General features: G+C 38.5%; 1 protein-coding gene across 1 annotated transcript in view; it reads right to left on the bottom strand.

Moving 5' to 3' along the window:
* LOC114045663 (serine protease 58-like) overlaps window positions 1-14,313 on the bottom strand; it is a 47,440-nt gene that overhangs the window by 2,547 nt on the left and 30,580 nt on the right. Inside the window, exons 2-4 of the mRNA XM_027865727.1 lie at window positions 2,765-2,838; window positions 927-1,062; window positions 1-54 (exon numbers count right to left, since the gene is read on the bottom strand). The exon at window positions 1-54 is cut by the window's left edge and continues 155 nt beyond it. Coding sequence (XP_027721528.1) covers window positions 1-54; window positions 927-1,062; window positions 2,765-2,804 — 230 coding nt within the window. The 5' untranslated portion in view covers window positions 2,805-2,838. The remainder of the gene's footprint in view (window positions 55-926; window positions 1,063-2,764; window positions 2,839-14,313) is intronic.

Here is a 14,313-nt window from a genome sequence, read left to right as displayed (position 1 = left end):
TGGAGCCAACCCTTGACATTTTGGTTTGGAGTGCCTATTTTCACCTGGAGGTATCTAGAACAGGACACAAGAGATAGGAAAACTTTGTTGAATCTAGTCTCAGCTCTGCTCCTAACTCACCCAAGTGAACTTGGGCACATCATTTAACCCCTCTCTCTGGAGCTCAATTTCCCGTATCAGTAATGTGAAGGGATTGAACCACATATTTGAGGTTTCTTCTTGCTCTCAGTTTCTATGAATCTTAAGAGTCCTTAGACATGTCCTTTCTCAACATTTGTCCAGCATCTTCTCTTTCCTATAGTTCCCCTCCCCCCTGGGGAAGCCTAGGCTTTTTTTTCATCCATGGAGAGAATACTACCCTCAATTCTTTTTCTTTTTTTTATTTGCTTTTTTTTTTTGATGAGGCCATCAGGATTAAGTGACTTGCCCAGGGTCACACAGCTAGTAATAAACGTGTCAAGTGTCTGAGGCCAGATTTGAACTCAGGTCCCTGACTCCAAGGTCGGAGCTCTATCCACTGCACCACCTAGCTGCCCCATACCCTCAATTCTAAATCCCCCACTTTCCTCCTTCTGCATCACCACCCCTAGCTCCATGAACTGCCTCTCCCTCTATTACCCACTTCTGTCCCCTCTCCAGGGGAGACATTCTCGGAAACTTCCCCTCTCCCTTACACACTTATGAACCCTGATGCCAAAAGCCTCCTCTCCTCTCCTCTCCATCTTCTGGAAATCAGTAATGTATAAAGATGTAAGATCCTTTCCCCAGAATTCCTCAGATTAATTTATCCATACTGTAAAATCCCCAGAAGTCAGTCACTCCACTTAGGTTTGGGGGGGTGGTTGAGGGTGAATTTCCAATTGGAACTATCCTATTTTGTTCCAGAGACCCTACAGAAAAGAGCAAATTGAATCTCCATCACTCACGGTAGGTAGCAGTGAGCAGCTGTCACCGCCCACTGCTGGTGGATCAAGGTGCCCACACAAGGCTGGTAGTCAGATTTCAGGTAGGCCAAAAACTTGGTGTCAAAATTTTCTTTTCTCTTATTAGTGAAATGAGCAGCTGAGGGGTGGGGCAAAAGAGAGGAGGTACAGAGAGAGACAAAGAAAGTTTCAGCATATTTCACTCTGTTCCCTCTGCCTGGAATATTCTCCCTTCCCTTCTTAACCTTTGAATTCCTTCTTACTCTCTAACACTTAATTCAAATACTGCTGTTTTCATGGAACTCTTCCTGAACCCCCAAGTTGTAACATCCTTGTACTCTGAAAGGCACTTTTCCAATTCTTTAGTGAATTTATGATGTAATATTTTATATTATTTTAATCTGTGTCAGTGTCTTATCTGATAATTAGACTATAAGCTCCATTTCTATCTGAATGTATCCCCTTACAGTGCTTAACAGAACCTTCTGCACACAGGATGTGCTCATTAGCTGTTTACTATCCTATTTGGCCTTGGGTAAGTTCTTTAACCTCTCTGGGCCTCAGTTTCCTCATATGTAAAATGAGAAAGTTGAATGAATGAGTAGATGAAATGAAGAAATTGATGGCTAAAGAGAATTTAAAACCCCAGTATAATTTGTTCCTTGCACATTTCATACACTATTTATAAAAATATGTGTAAATGCTTTGAAAAATAGTAAGTATTGCAGAAACTTAAGAGGTTATTCAGTCATCTTCCATAACTGTTAGTCTTTCCTTCAGGATTTTCAGTACCTCTCTTTCTTTGTTTCAATCTCTCTCTCTGTCTCTCTCACCTCTCTTTCTGTCACATGACTCCATGATCATCAAAAGAGCAATCTTGGATTCTCTTTCCTACCCTTTATTCTCTCTTCTTCTCTCTTTCTAAGACAGATTTTTTAAAAAAAACAAAACAACATTGTATGTATGTCATGAATCTCTTTGACAGTCTGGTGAGATTTATAGATCCTTTCGCAGAATAATGTTTTTTAATGCATAAAATAGAATACATTGGATTATAAAGGAAGAAAATTATATTGAAATCATGATTAAAATATTCCTCTCCCCAAAAAATCAGTTAATGGACCCCTGGATGAGAATCCCTTCTTAAGCCTGTGTTAAAAACAGTTGTAGAGTTGTGAAAATTTGCTTCTTCATTTCTAGCCAAAGAACTCCTGGTTCTGCCTCTTTTTGCTTCTCCCTTGGAGAATTTCCCATTATCCTCCCTCTTCTCTCTAGCCTTTTTGTTGTTGTCGAGTTGTTTTCACTAGTATCTAACTCTTCATGACTCCATTTGGGGTTTTCTTGGCAAAGATAGTGGAGTGGTTTGCCATTTCCTTCTTCAGCTCATTTGACAGATGAGGAAACTGAGGCAAACAGTGACTTGCCCAGAGTCACACAGCTAGTAAGTATCTGAGGCCAGATTTGAACTCAAGAAGATGAGTCTTAATGACTTCAGGCCCAGAAATCTATCCACTGTGCCACCTATCTGTCCTCTCCCTAGACTACCCCTTCCTTAACTACTCTTTTGTTACACATCCTCTCTAATGCCTTGTCAGAGTGTCTTTGTCCAAAGGTCTTTCATTATAACCATTGTTCTATGTGCTGAGGGATTAAGGTTTTCTAGGGTCAGGGGAAATCTTGGAGGCATAGAAGTTCCTGGGCCTGTAAAGAAGTTGCCAGTTTCTGCAGTTCTCAAACCTTTGATTTCCCTTTGGGCCTTTTCTTCCTCTTCCCAATTCCCTCTCATCCTGCAGCCTTCACCCTGATAGCTTTCCCCATCAGGCTTCTAAGTTCACACTCACCAGCCAAAGTCAGCAAACCAAAGAGAAGGATGATCTTCATGTTGGTATCTGACGCCTAGAGCTAGGTAGGAAACCTACAAAAAGAACCAGCAGGATCAAGCTAGCTAAGCAGTCGAATTCCAAACTGAAGGGTGAGTTGAAGAGACTGAAAGAAAAGAGGGTTTTGAATTAAGAGGCAGTGACCCTTCCCACACCTGCGTGTCTCAGGTCCTGGTGTTGGGAGGACCGTCCCTTAGTCCCTTGGTACTAATAAAGGGATGTGAGAGAAGAGGGGAAGGTGGGCCCATGCACTTGGATCCAGGCCCCCACCCCCTCTTTGCAATGCAGGAAACCTCCCCAGCCTGGGAGATATCTATCCCAGTGGGCAAATGAACTCCAGGGCTCAGAGCTTTGAGGTCCCTTCCCCAGGGGTTAGAGAAATGCCAAAGGACAAAATCCCCCTGGGTATCTCCAGAGAGACAGTCTGACTATGGCCTCCTCCTCATTGACTCTCCCTGGATTACTACTGTGTTCTTGCTCAGTGTTGCTCCTCTATGTGAAGATGACCCCTCCCCTCTGTATGTCACATTGGCCCCTCCCCTCTGTGTGACCCTGACCCCTCCTTCCTGTGTGACACAGACCTTTCCCCTCTCTTTGTGAGCCTAAGCTCTCTGGAGCAAACAGAATTAAGTGATCTCTGCCTGGGGTCCCACAGCCATTAAAGTGTCAGAGGTTGGATTTGAACTCAGGTCTTTCTGATTCCAAATCCAATACTCTACCCACTTTACCACATTGCCTCTGTATTAGTATACAATTTCTTTTTTTCTTTAATATTTTATTTTTTCTCCATTTACATGTAAAAACAATTTTCAACATTTGGGTTTTTTGTTAAGTTTTGAGTTTCAAATTTTACCGTTCCTTCTCTCCTTCCCCTTCCCCCTCCCTGCGATGGTAAGCAATTTGATATAGGTTATACATGTGCAATCGTTACTAAATTAGTAAACAATTTAAAAACATTTTAATACATTTACATTCAATTTTTAGCTCTACAAGGTACTGTGCCCATTCATCCATTCATCCAAAGATTGGTGATTAGTTACTTACTGTGACCAAGATGCTGTGCTTTCAACTATTGGATCGTGCTCAAATGGGTTATTGGGGACGTGAGCAGGAATGGGAAAAGTACAGAAGGAAGTAACATGATAAAGTGGAAAGAGCATAGGCTTGAGAGTCAGAGGACCCAGGTTTAAATTCTGCATTTGACTGTATGACCTTGGGCAAGTCATTTAGCCTCTGTGGGCCTCATTTTCCTTGACTACCACATAAAGGGGTTGGGCTAGATGGGCACTGAGTTTCTTTCTACCTTCACATCTCTGATCTCTCTAGACAATATGATCATCTGAGCTTTCAGGAATCTCTTACCCTAGGAAGGGAGACATCATCCTAAATTTTTTTTTCAGTGTAATCCAGTATATTTCTTTGTAAATTTTTTGTATAGTTTTGCATCTATTTGATTCAAAACACACAAATGAATTATTTGCAGGTTTATCATAGATATCATTCTATGGTAATAGCCAGTGTGTGTCTGAGCTTAAGAAATTTGCAACTCTTATCTTACTAGGAAATTATTCCTTCAACCCCTAAGGCTAAGCAGCACCTCCCAACATAGACAAAACATTCCTGTTAGGGTAACCATCTAAGAGCACAACTCAAACTGAACAGAGACCAAAATGTACATGGTGTGTTTACCTTGATATACACCCTACTTCATGTCTGCTAAATTCAGGAACACATCTTACCCATAAGATCACACATCCATTAAAGATCTGCTTAAACTTTGGTGGCTGGAATATACAACACAACTTAAGAAGCATCTTTCAGGTCTAAAAACCCGATTAATATATGTCCCCACTCATTTAATTTTTATTCCAAATTGACTAACATACATGACACTTGCCAAAAGGGATTCTGTCCATTTAAGAAATGTCTTAATACACAAGCAAAGAAAGAATTAGGGCACCATCACTCTGTGTGTTATAGAAAAATCTCCTAGTCATGTCCTTCTAGTTTCTCTCCTTTCCACCCCCAGCAGTGTTTAAAATACAGTTACACCTGCAATTATGGTCCCATATCTTGCAGTGCTACCAATCTTTCAGAGGAGTCAGGACAGATAGAAGTGAAGGCATATGAAAACCCCTGCAATGGGGAGAGGGGAGTGGGGAGGAAAGCTTCCTTTATGCAGAGAGCTTGGCACTGGCTTTATTTTCCCCATGGTGGCTTCAAATATCCACCTCCTACACATCCTTCAAATCCCATCTGAGTTCCCATCCCTTCATCTAGAATGAATTCCCTCCTCATATCGCTTCTTAGAATCCCAAGTTTCTTTCAGACCTCAGTTCAAAATGAGGCCTTTCCTAATATCTTCGAGCTTAATAAGGTGCCTAGCACATAATTCATGCTTAATAACTGCTTATTGGCTGACTTACTGTCTAGCTGCTGGTTCTTCCTCCGAGATTACTTTGTATTTATTCTGCATATTTACACATATGTTTCTATGTTATCACTCCCAACAAAATGTAATGATTTTCTGGGCAGGGATTTTTCATTTTTCTCTTTGTATCCCCATTGCCTAGGACAGTGCCCAGCATACAGCGGTTGCTTAATAAATGTTGGTTGATTGATTGATGGGGATCTTCCCTTACGTTCCTTTTATATCCCTCACATCCAACAAGTGATAGGTGAAGAGTAGACATGATTGATTAGCGATTAACTGAAAGTTTGACTGTATTTTCCCTGTCTTGGTGCGTCGAGCTACCTTTTCTCCATTTTCTGTCTGAAACGGGCTATAGCTCATGAATCTTGGACTTGACTTTTGAAATCGTAGAATCATAGGATTTGCTGTTGGTAAGGACCTAAGGGAGATCACTTGTGTCCAATCCCTTCATCTTACAGACAAAACTGAGGCCCAGAGAGGGAGAGTGATTTGCCAACAAAACAAGTGGTAAATCCAGAATTTGAACTCAGATCTTCTGGATCTTAATCCATTCTTACTAATTTTTTTTTAAATTTTTTGAGGCAGTCAGGGTTATGTGACTTGCCCAGGGTCAGCTAGTAAGTGTCTGAGGCCAGATTTGAATTCAGTTCCTCCTGACTTCAGGGCCAATGCACTATTCACTGTACTACCTAGCTCCTCGTAATCCATTGCTATTTCCACTTTCATCATCACATAATAGTTTCTAGTCTGAAAACAGTAGTATTGATGCTGATTACTAAAATGATATCCAAAGAATATTCACAGCATATAATTTTCTTTATTATTCCTCAAAGAGTTCAAAAACAGTTTACCATTACTCCTTGTAGGGTATACCTTTTGTTGTATCTAGAATTATTTCCCCTTACTCTTGTTGGAATATATGTGATTTCTTATGCACCTTTAGGAAGATAAATGTCTCTGAAAATTAAGAATACAGGGCAACATGGTTTAGTGCCTAGAGCACTGGACTTTAGCATCAGGAAGACCAGGACTCAATTCCTGCTTCACAGATTTACTAGTTGTAAGTATGCTGTAAGCTAAGTGGTGACGTGTGCTTGGAATCAAGAAATCTCATCTTCCCGAGTTCAAATCCTGCCTCAGGCACTTACTAGCTGTGTGACCCTGGGCAAGCCATGAAACCCCATTTGCCTCAGTTTCCTCATTTGTAAAAATGTTCTGGAAAAGGAAATGGCAAACCATTTCAGTCTCTTTGACAAGAAAACCTCAACTAGGGTTACGAGGAGTTGGACACAATGGAAGATGACTCAACAACAACAATAACAGGGTACCTTCCTATGACTAGAAGGCTGCAAATGCATAGTCCAGCATAAAGCAGAGGTGTCCAATTGATTACATGCGGCCCACAACACTCCCAAGTATGGCTCGAACTGGATTAAAGTGTAAAACTGGGAAATACTGAATGAAATAAATAAAATACAGGGATTCTCTTTCCTCTTCTTCCACTGTTTTTCTACTGCTGTTGCTTCTGTATATTTCAAGAAATCATGAGTGAAAACTGTGCAGGAGAAAAAGTAAATTGCCTTAACTTTTTGAAGAGCATTCAATAATGAAGAAGAAAGAAGAGGAGGAAGAAGAGGAAGGAGGAAAGGAAGAAGAAGCAGAGGAAGTAGAATTAGCAACAGAAGCAGCAGCAGCGGGAGGAGGAGGAGGAGGAGGAGGAGGAAGAGGAGGAGGAGAAGTTTTCTAAGTCAATACGTGCCTGTAGGGATTTTTATATACAGTTTGATGGCCCCTGTTTCTATTTGAATATGACACCATTGGTGTAAAGAACAGTGGATTTGCAGTCAGGGGGCCTTGGTTCAAATCCTACCTCTGACTCTTACTATTTTTATGACCTTGGGCAAGTCACTTAAGTTTTTGGGCCTTCATTTTCTTAGTCATTCAAATGAGGGGGTTGGACTAAATGGCCTCTGTTCCCTTTAAGCTCTAAACTTTTGAGCCTTTGAAATTCAGGAGACATGTAATTTCATAAATTTACCCCAAAATGTTCCTGTCCCACTTGCAGCTGTATTGTCTGTCTGTATTCGTGACCAAGCTAAACATAAGGCAGTGGATAGCCCAGTTAGCTCAGTGGCAGCTGAGCAGGGATTTTTTGTGTGTGAAGTTGGCTAGGAGAGACTCATCAGTAGCTAAGCTTTTATGTGGCAAAGTCCTTTGAAAAAGGCAAGAGAAACACAAGCAAAAGAAAAGAGAGTAGAACTGGTTTGGGGGTTAAGATACCACCCTGAACACTTGTCCACCACGTTTGCTAAAACTTGGATTTGCTGTCATGTGGACAAGTCCTTTTAATAACTCCTTTACTATTATTAGTTGTATCAGCACTGACTCACAATGCTTATTATTTTGAAATATGACTCAATTTTGATAACCCCAGCTGGATCTCTATTTTTAGTGCATAGAATGTTCATATGCTACTTGAAGTATCTTAAGACTTCTATAGGTAATGGACTCAGTTGCAAGCTGTGCAAACAAACCTCCTCAAAAGAACCATTGGATTTGAAAGTTTACCTTTTGGCAAGGCAAATATGGCATGTGTGAAGTTTTAAATTCTGTACTATAATATGACCCTTTATGGTAATGCCTCCTTGTCCTCCCAAAACCTCAGTATTTCAATGGATTTGTGATTTCAGCAATCTTTATATAGCATTCCCTCCATTGATATAAATCATAGCCTGTCCACATCTTCTCATCTTATATGCCTCCCTCCTACCTTTCCAGTCTTCTTACACCTTCCTTCCTTCCCTCCTTCCTTGTACTAGATGATCCAGTGACACTGGTCTTCCTTCCACCAGACCTTCCATTTCCCAACTCAGAACATTTTCCCTGGCTGTCTCCTATGCCTAGAATGCTCTCTCTGCCTCCTGGCTTTCCCAGCTTCCTTCAAGTCTCAGTTAAAATCCAGCGTTCTACAAGAAGCCTTTTCCAGTCCTCCTTAATTTTAGTGTCTTCTCTCTGAGACCACTCCAATTAATCCTCTATAGTTTGTTTGTACAGTTGTTGTTGTGCAGTCGTTTTTCAGTCGTGTCTGACTCTCTGAAATCCCATTTGGGGTTTTCTTGGCAAAGATGTTGGAGTGGTTGGCCATTTCCCTCTCCAGCTCATTTTACAGATGAGGAAACTGAAACAAACAGGGTTAAGTGACTTGCTCAGGGTCACACAGCTAATAAGTGTCTGAGGCCAGATTTGAACTCAGGAGTTGAGACTTCCTGACTCCAGACCCAGTGTTCTAGCCACTGAGCAACCTAGCTGCCCTTGTTTGTACATAGTTACTTGAATGTTGTCTTTCTCATCAGACGGTGAGCTCCTCAAAAGCAGGGACTGTTGTTTGCCTTTCTTTGTGTCCCAAACACTTAGTGTAGTCTAGTACTTAGTAGATGTTTAATAAATACTAGTTGACTGATTGATATAGAATCATACACTGAGAGCTATAAAGGACCTCAGAAGGCATCAAATCCAACCCCTTCATTTTACACACGAAGAAAATCAGACGTAGCAAGATTAAGTGACTTGCCCAAGGTCACACAGGTAGTGAGAGTCGGAGGTAAAATTTGAACCTAGGTCCTCTGACTCCAGAGACAGTGTTCTAACCATTGTACCACGCTGCCTTTTGAGTAACTTTTATCTATATCTTCCCATATATCTTTCATGGAGATCCGCCCAATGTGTTGGAGAATTTCCTCTAATTGTCTTTACAGTCTGTGGTTACAAATGTATCATTTAGCACCGAACCTCTCTGAGCTTTTCATATTTTTACAGAATAGTTATGAGGAAAGTGATTTGTAAGCCTTCAAGTACTTTAGAAATGGGAGCTAATATTATCAAGTGGTGGAACCAAGGTTTGAACCCAAATCTTCCAACTCCATATCTAATGCTTTGTATCGCCTGTGCCTAGAACAGATCCTTGCACACAGTAGGTGCTTACCGTATTTTTTTGTGTGAAGTTGAGTTATGAGCATGTTGTTCTTCAAAAAAAAGTTTCTGTTTGTCATTATGAGTCATTTCCAAGTCTGAGACAGAATTGTTTCAGACTATTAGGAAACAGTGTTCAAGATATTCCTTTCAACAGCACAGCCACGAGAAATTATCAGCAGCTTTGTCTGATGATACAGTGACAGATTGGTAGAAAAGGAAGCAAAGGTAGCTAGGAATCACAGTGTACAGACTGTCTATAAAAATTAACCTAACCATCACTGAGATTCTTATGCAGTGACAATGATTTGACATATGACTAGAGAAACTGAATCACATCAATATTGCCATTCACATTATGAATGAATCCAGAAGACAAAAGAGGAAGAAATAAATGAGTTAGTTTTTTTTTTTTTACCATACCCAAAGATAATAAGAAATGTAATTTTAAGGACCATATAGTCATCTCATAATCACTGGTCATGAGGACTACTTATAAAAAAAAAAACAGCTTTTATTTTGTAGAATTTCTCTTTTTTAGAACATGAAAAAGTAGAGAAGTTCTATGCAGAACTTGATAAAAGCCTCCAAATTAAATCAATAAATACTTTAATATTTGATGACTAGTACAAAGATGGATGCCAAAAGAAGTCAAAGCTTTTATATTTTATAGAAGCTTACTGTCTATAATTCATAAATTTGTTTTTCAAAAGGAGAATTGCTGGAATATACAACACATGCAATCTGATATAGGCTCTACTTACACATTCATATTAAGCATATTTTCAGATTAGTCATGATGTAAGAAGAATCAGAACCAAAGACAGGAACCACAAGAAAGAAAAATCAAAACAAAACAACAAAAGAAAAGGAGAGCAAATAGTACACTTCTATCTGCATTTAGATTCCATAATTCTTTCTCTGGAAGTGGATAGCTTTTTCTATCTTGAGTCTTTTGGAATTGTATTAGATACTTGCACTGCTGAGAAGAGCTAAGTCTATCAAAGTCAGTCTGGCTAAACAAGTTGTGTGGCCCGTGAATGTAATGGAAAATTACTGAGCTATAAGAAATGAAGATGATAAATATAAAGAAATCTGAGAAGACATGAATTGATATAAAGTAAGCAGAACCAGGAAAATCATATGCACAATGCTCAAACCAAAGTAAATCAAAAGAATAACAAGACCAGGATTGAAATTGAATGATGTGAAATTATGACCAACATTGGCTATAAAGAAAAGTGCGTGAATACCTTTCCCCCGCTTTTTTCCTAACTATTCTCTTAAGCAATGACTGGAGCCGCTACATTTGGACTCTAACATCATAGTCCCTAATGTGTTGCATGAGGAGAAAAGAATGGCGCTAAGGAAAGCAGAGGAAGAGCAGCTGGATTAGATCAAGTATACACAAAAAAGACTGGTGTTAGAAGCAAAATAATATTGAGAATGAGTGATCAAGATATCTGACGGTATCAAATGCTTGAAAATAATCATGAAGAGCATTATTATTGAAACTAAGTACTTGAGAAAATATCAAGTACTACTGATTTATGTTTACTTTCCCATCTCTACACAATTTTCATCGTGTAGACAAAATGAAGCTATTTTTAATGAAAGTATAATAGATGATGTATAGCAGATCATGTCTATGAAGTCACATCATTGACTGGATGATGAAGAAAATGCAAGATCCCATTGTTCTTATTTAAAAAGCATTTCATTAAGGTGAAAGAGTGGATGAACTTGGAGTCAGGAAGACCTGAGTTCAAATGTGACGTTAGATACTTACTAGCTGTGGGGTAAGTTATTCTACCCCAGTCTCCTCATCTGTAAAATGAAGATAATAATAGCACCTACCTCCCAGGGTTGCTGTGAGGATAAAATGAGATACTATTTATAAAGCACTTTACAAACCTTAAAGTTCTATACAAAAGCTAGCTACTACTACTTTATTATTCTTCAATGAAACAAAATTTCATCTTAAAGCTTTCCACCATTGTGTCTCCTATGTTTATGTTAAAATCATACAGAATTTCATATGTGCAACAGTGGAAATGACTTTATTTAATGAATGTAATTATAAATGGCATAAAACAGGAAGACATGCTCAGCAAAGGTATTTGCCACAGATATGGGGGCTGCCCAGCAAAGAGTCCAAATGGCAGTGGGATTCTCTTTAGATGGTGAAATCTCCATGATTTGTAGATGACATAGTGCTGATTGTACCAAGCCCCAGAACACTTCAGAACTTTCTAAATAAGATTCATAATCAAATAAAAGAGCAGGTATTTTTATAGTATTTTATTTTCTCCAATTACATGAAAGATAATCTTCAACATTCACTTCTATAAGATTTTGAGTTTCAAAATTTTTTCTCCTTCCTTCCCTTTCCTCTCCCAAAGACAGTATGCAATCTCATATAGGCTATACATGTAAAATCATATTAAACATATTTCCACATTAGTCACCTCGTGAAAGAAGAATCAGAACGAAAGGTAAAAACCACAAGAAAGAAAAAAAGCGAGAGAGAAAATAGTATGCTTTGATCTGTATTCAGATTCCATAGTTCTTTCTCTGGATATAGATAGCATTTTCCATCCATATGTTTTGGAATTGTCTTAGCTCATTGTATTGTTTTTTCCCCAAGTAACTATGTTCCAAGGGTTATCGAACACTGTACAATTGAGTTAAATTGTTTCTGATTCTATCTTATGTTGTATGTTTTATTGTTTTATTTTTCTATTTTTTTAAAACCAAATGGTCCTGATATTAGTAAAGTTACTATTTTATAGTAAAATTTGAGGTCTGCATATTTTATTCCCCTTAATTTAATTTTTCATGATTTCCATGAAGTTTCTAGATCTTTTACTCCTCCAAATGAATGCTATTATTTCGTCTAGCTTTAGAATTAACTTCTTGGTAGTTTGATTGACATAGCACTAAATCTTTAAATTAATTTTCATAGTATTACAATTTTTATTATATTGGTAGAGTCTAGCCGTGAGCTCTGAATATCCCTTCAATCATTTAAGTTGATCTTTATTTCTTTAAGGGGTGTTTTGTAATTGTATCTATGTAGTTCTCCATTGTACATTAGTTTCTTTTTTTTTTATTTCCTTTTTTTTTTTAGGCAATTGGAGTTAAGTGACTTGCCCAAGGTCACACAGCTAGTAAGTGTCAAGTGTTTGGTCTGAGGCTGGATTTGAACTCAGGGCCTCCTGACTTCAGGGCCGGTGCTCTATCCACTGAGCCACCTAGCTGCCCCTACATTAGTTTCTTTGCTGCCATTAGCAAATATGGATAAATTTGTTTTCTTTTTTTCTTATTTTTATGGCTTGTATTTGTTTTTAATTTCTTATTGCTATTTCTAGCCTTTATAGACCTATAACCCTCTGTTGTTTCTTACTGAAGTCAGTTTTTCTGCTTCTAGCTGCATCCCTACCTATTTCTAATTTTATACTTTTATTTTGTTGTACTCTTGAAAACCAGACCTTGAAGACTGTGCAAAAGGAGAGCCAATTGGTTCTAAGTAAGCATCTGGCAGGTTCTCATGACTAAAATCCATGGCCTTCATGACACTCTTCTGGTTGCTCAATGGCCTCTTTGTTTAGTTCCTATCTAAATTCTGGATAATTGAGAGTACCAAACAAATGACTTTTGAATAAGTGGAGTTGTATTACACTTTCATTCATGGCAATGAAATAGAAAATCTCTCTCTTCCTTAATGATACCATTTAATAGGCAGTCCAGCTAGGCAACACGTGACAGCAAATGTTTTTGTTCTCTAAATGCTAACTAGGTTTACAATCCCTGACATGTTTGGCCTTTGGTTTCTAGTGCTAGAATAACATTTTTAATTAGGAGTATTTGTCAGCATTTGGATAACTAGGCAATTAATCTGCGGTGAAGGTTTTGAGGATTTTATAATCTCCAATGCTTGAAGATGTAGCAGGTTAGCCAAATACATGCAAAACAACATACAAGTAGTCTCTTGTCTTCAGAGTTAGATCAGAAACAGATCAGATGACTCACAGATACATGGAAATAGATCAAACACATAGCACATATTTGAAAAGAACACTTTTGTTAGACAGGGAGTAGGGATTTTTTTTTTTTTTTGACAATCATTCTGAATGTGAGTCAGAGTGTAGGTTTGAGTGGGTGAGTGTGTGGGAGGATACATCTGTGGGTGTCAGAGTGAGACAGACATAGATAAATGGTGGCAGTTCAATACCTAGTAAAATAAATTTAAAGGCATAGATTTTTTTTAAATGGAGCACTTTAAAATAGTCTTAGACACATAATCTCTACAGACAGGCTTATTTAAGAACCCAATTGCTTTCCACAAAGGGTTTAAATTACCCCTCTTTATACAATACCAGGTAATTTCATTTGCAACCTACTTGAAATTTAGTGATTATCACAAATGAAACTCCCTCCATTCCTGACGGTCACAACTTTTAGAAAATGGAAAAATTGAGATAATTTGGTACATTCCTTATTGAGGAGATGACCCCTTCATACATCTTGCCTGTTACCAGGACAAGAAGTTGGAATCAAAAAAAAAAAAAAATACCAGGAAAAAATAATACATTTTCAATGATTGGGTGGCAAGGATATTGTGAGTGGTTGTAATTATGGACTAGATGGATGGTTTCTCATAGATTGCATGCCACAATTGGGGAATACAAAGAACCACCCCCAGATAGGGAGTTGGCTACATAATTGCTTGTCTGATATTATTTTAGAGATTAATGGGCAATGGGGATTCAATGGATAGAAGCTGGTAACAAGTAGCAAGTATATTTCTCTGGTCTTTTCTGCCACCAGTAGTGACATTATTATATACTTGAACCCATGTAAATTTAAGAATTTACATTCATTGGGCTGCTCAGACCTCTTCAGTGAATTACAGTAAATACCCCCAGGATGTCCAGCAGGATGTACTACTATGATATCTTGCAGGGTTGCCTTATCTAATATATTAAAGAAATATAGAATGTTAGACCTGAAGAGACCACAGAGATCTATATCTACCACACTCCTTTGAACAAGAAGGAATAAAGGGCCCCGCCTGAAATGGAGTGGTTCATCCAGGGGGAAATAG

This window comes from Vombatus ursinus, unplaced genomic scaffold, assembly GCF_900497805.2.
Source record: "Vombatus ursinus unplaced genomic scaffold, bare-nosed wombat genome assembly UNPS02014779.1, whole genome shotgun sequence".
Lineage (NCBI taxonomy): Eukaryota > Metazoa > Chordata > Mammalia > Diprotodontia > Vombatidae > Vombatus > Vombatus ursinus.
This window is presented reverse-complemented; position numbering and strand designations above follow the sequence as displayed.